Source organism: Pseudophryne corroboree, chromosome 12, assembly GCF_028390025.1.
Source record: "Pseudophryne corroboree isolate aPseCor3 chromosome 12, aPseCor3.hap2, whole genome shotgun sequence".
Taxonomy (NCBI): domain Eukaryota; kingdom Metazoa; phylum Chordata; class Amphibia; order Anura; family Myobatrachidae; genus Pseudophryne; species Pseudophryne corroboree.
Genome location: NC_086455.1, coordinates 21,868,197 through 21,871,411, shown reverse-complemented (window position 1 = coordinate 21,871,411; position 3,215 = coordinate 21,868,197). Strand labels below are relative to the sequence as shown.

Sequence of the window (3,215 nt, the reverse complement as noted above, 5' to 3'; positions counted from 1 at the left end):
AGTAGCCACTTCTGGCTGGCTAACTTGAAGTTAAACTCTGAAGCTGATATGTGCTTCTGTCATTGATCATACTTACATTATATTTTGTGTATTTTAATTAATATTATTATTATTAATAATAATAAAAATAATACAATTGTATTATTATAATAATAATAATTATTATTATTATTTAGAATATTAATAATAATAATAACAACAATATCTACTGTATAATTTATTTATTGAAATAAAATGGAATAGTGAACACATTTTGCACTATTAAACCAAATGTTTGAAAAGTTTTTCTTGTGCTTAATTATTATTAAAATATTATTATAATTATTATTATTATTGCTGCTTAAGTTTATTATTATTAATAACTATTAATAAAATATTATTAGTTATAATAATTACGAGAAGAAGAATCACTAATGTATTATAGAGGGTTTCTTTATTGAAATCAAATGAAATAGTGAACACAATTTGTACTATTAAAACAAATGTTTGACAAACTTTTTATTGTGCTTAATAATATTAATAATAATAATAATAAAATAAATAATTATTATTAGTAACAATAACATATTATTATTATCTACTGTATTATAGAGGGTTTCATTATTGAAATCAAATGGAATAGTGAACACATTTTGTACTATTAAAACAAATGTTTGACAAACTTTTTCTTGTGCTTAATAATAATAATAAAAATAATTATTATTATTAATAGTAATAATAAAATATTATTAGTAATATTAATCATAAGAAGAAGAATATCTACTGTATTATAGAGGTTTTTGTTTCAATCAAATGGAATATTTAACACATTTTGCAATATTAAAACAAATGTTTGACAGACTTTTGTTCTTGTTCTTAATAATGATAATTATTATTATTGTTAGTATTAGTATTATTAACAACAACATATTATTATTTATTAATATTATTATTATAATTTGTATCATTATTCATATTATTATTATTATTATTATCATCATTATCTATTGTATTATAGGCGGTTTCTTTATTGAAATCAAATGGGATATTGTACACATTTTCCACTGTTAAAATAAATGTTTGAAAACATTTTCTTGTGCTTAATTGTTTTTATGATTATTATTATTATTATTATGATGATGATATTAATAATAATAATAATAATAATAATAAAAATATATTCTGTAGTGTAGAGGGTCTCTTTGCTGAAATCAAATGGAATAGTAAACACATTTTTCACTATTAAAACAGATATTTGAAAACATTTTCTTGTGCATTATTATTATTATTATTATTATGAATATTATTATTATTATATTTGTTACTTTAATATAAGTAAATAGTAAAAATTCTATGGAGAATTTGAACAAAACCTTGGTGAGAACATTCATCCTGCTAGGATTTTCCAACAGCCCTGGGCTGCAGGTTGTATTTTTCCTGCTCTTTTTTCTTATGTACCTGGTGACATTATCTTTAAACCTTCTACTAATCATCGCTGTGAGACTCAGTTCCCAACTTCACACCCCTATGTACTTTTTCCTGTGCAACCTCTCTGTCATTGACATCTTCTTCTCAACAACCATTGTGCCAAAAATGCTTACAAACACCTTATCTCAGGACAAAACTATATCCTTCATGGGATGTGCAGCCCAAATGTATTTCCATTTAGCTCTCGGAGCTACAGAGTGCTTAATACTAGCTGTGATGGCCTATGACCGGTATATCGCTATATGTAAACCTTTGCAATATAACAATATCATAAATAAGAGTGTCTGCATAGGTCTTTCTGCTGCCTCGTGGTCCATGAGCTTTTTGAACTCCGTGGTCCATGCAGTTTTCACCTTCCAGCTGCCTTACTGCAGGTCTAACCTGGTGAACCATTTTTTCTGTGAGATGCCCCCCCTCTTCCGGCTCTCCTGCGCAGATACTTGGTTCAATGAAGTTGCAGTGTATATCTCAGGTGGCTTAATTGCTTCTTGTTCTTTCATGCTCACATTATTGTCCTACGTTCACATAATTTCTACCATCCTAAAGAATGGATGCAGTAAAGGACAACACAAAGCTTTCTCTACTTGTGCCTCCCACCTTGTAGTTGTCTCACTCTACTATGGTACTATTATGTTCATGTACTTACGACCTCGATCCAGTTACTTCCCAGATCAGGACAGAGTCATCTCTATCTTCTATACAGTGGTAACACCAATGTTGAATCCCATGATCTACAGCATAAGGAACAAGGATATTAAAGTAACCATCAGAAAGATGTTGAGCAAGTTGGCCCATTTGTGAATTTCTTATCTCTTTGGTGCTTACAATTGGAATTATGCTCTTCAATTCATGTACTGGACTCCACAATCTTACTGCTTCATTGAGACAGGAGCTTGATTCCATTACTCTACAATATTTTGGGGCACTGATCCGTCCATTTTCAAACTCTCTGCTTTTGGCTCCATTAATCTATGGGCCTTTCCAATGTCATGAAGGTGGCCTGCCACATGCCATGAGTGAAAAACTGTTTGGGGCAGATGCACTAAGCCTTGGAGAGAGAGATAAAGTGGAGAGAGAGAAATTACCAGCCATTCAGCTCCTGACTGCCATGGTATAGGATCTGTTTGAAAAATGACAGTTGGAAATTTTTGGCATACAAGAGTAGTACAGATGTCCTCCTGAAATAATCCATGCTACTGTGAAAACCTGACTGTCACAACATCAAAATCGGTGACCAGCAAAATTCCAAATAGAAAATTTTCAAAACTGTTACATGGACTGTTGGCCAGATTTTGCTGGATTTTTTTTTTTTTAAGTTTTGCTGTAGAAATGTGCTGTAAGTGTTCCAGGCAGGATGTTCCAAGTCATTCCTGTTTCACCTGAAATTTCTAGCCCTATCTCAATAGCAGCAAATAGCAGAATGAACCGGTCATCGGTGAATCCTACATTTACATATACTATGCTTACTATCAAAATAAATATAAACAAGAAAATAAGAACAGGTGTAACACGCAACAGCAAACATACTGTATAAACACAATCATCTGCAGTATTTAATGTCCCTTCATAATATGGCAGGTGTCATAGTTTAAAATATAGAAACTCTTGTTGGGCACCCATATGTATTCTTACACATACAGATGAGCATCGTGGCACACTGCATAGCGTACAGAGGCTGTGACTATTCGCAGCCGGCAATCACATTAATAATTCCATTAGGAGTTTCTAAAGCGATCGCCAGCTGCAAA

The 3,215-nt window shown here is 31.2% G+C and overlaps 1 protein-coding gene across 1 annotated transcript; it reads left to right on the top strand.

Moving 5' to 3' along the window:
- The first annotated feature begins 1,332 nt into the window (after nt 1–1,332).
- On the top strand, nt 1,333–2,268 carry LOC134981314 (olfactory receptor 5AR1-like). Its single transcript, XM_063948656.1, has one exon. The coding sequence runs from the start codon at nt 1,333–1,335 to the stop codon at nt 2,266–2,268; it is 936 nt and encodes a 311-aa protein (XP_063804726.1).
- Nucleotides 2,269–3,215: the final 947 nt, after the last annotated feature.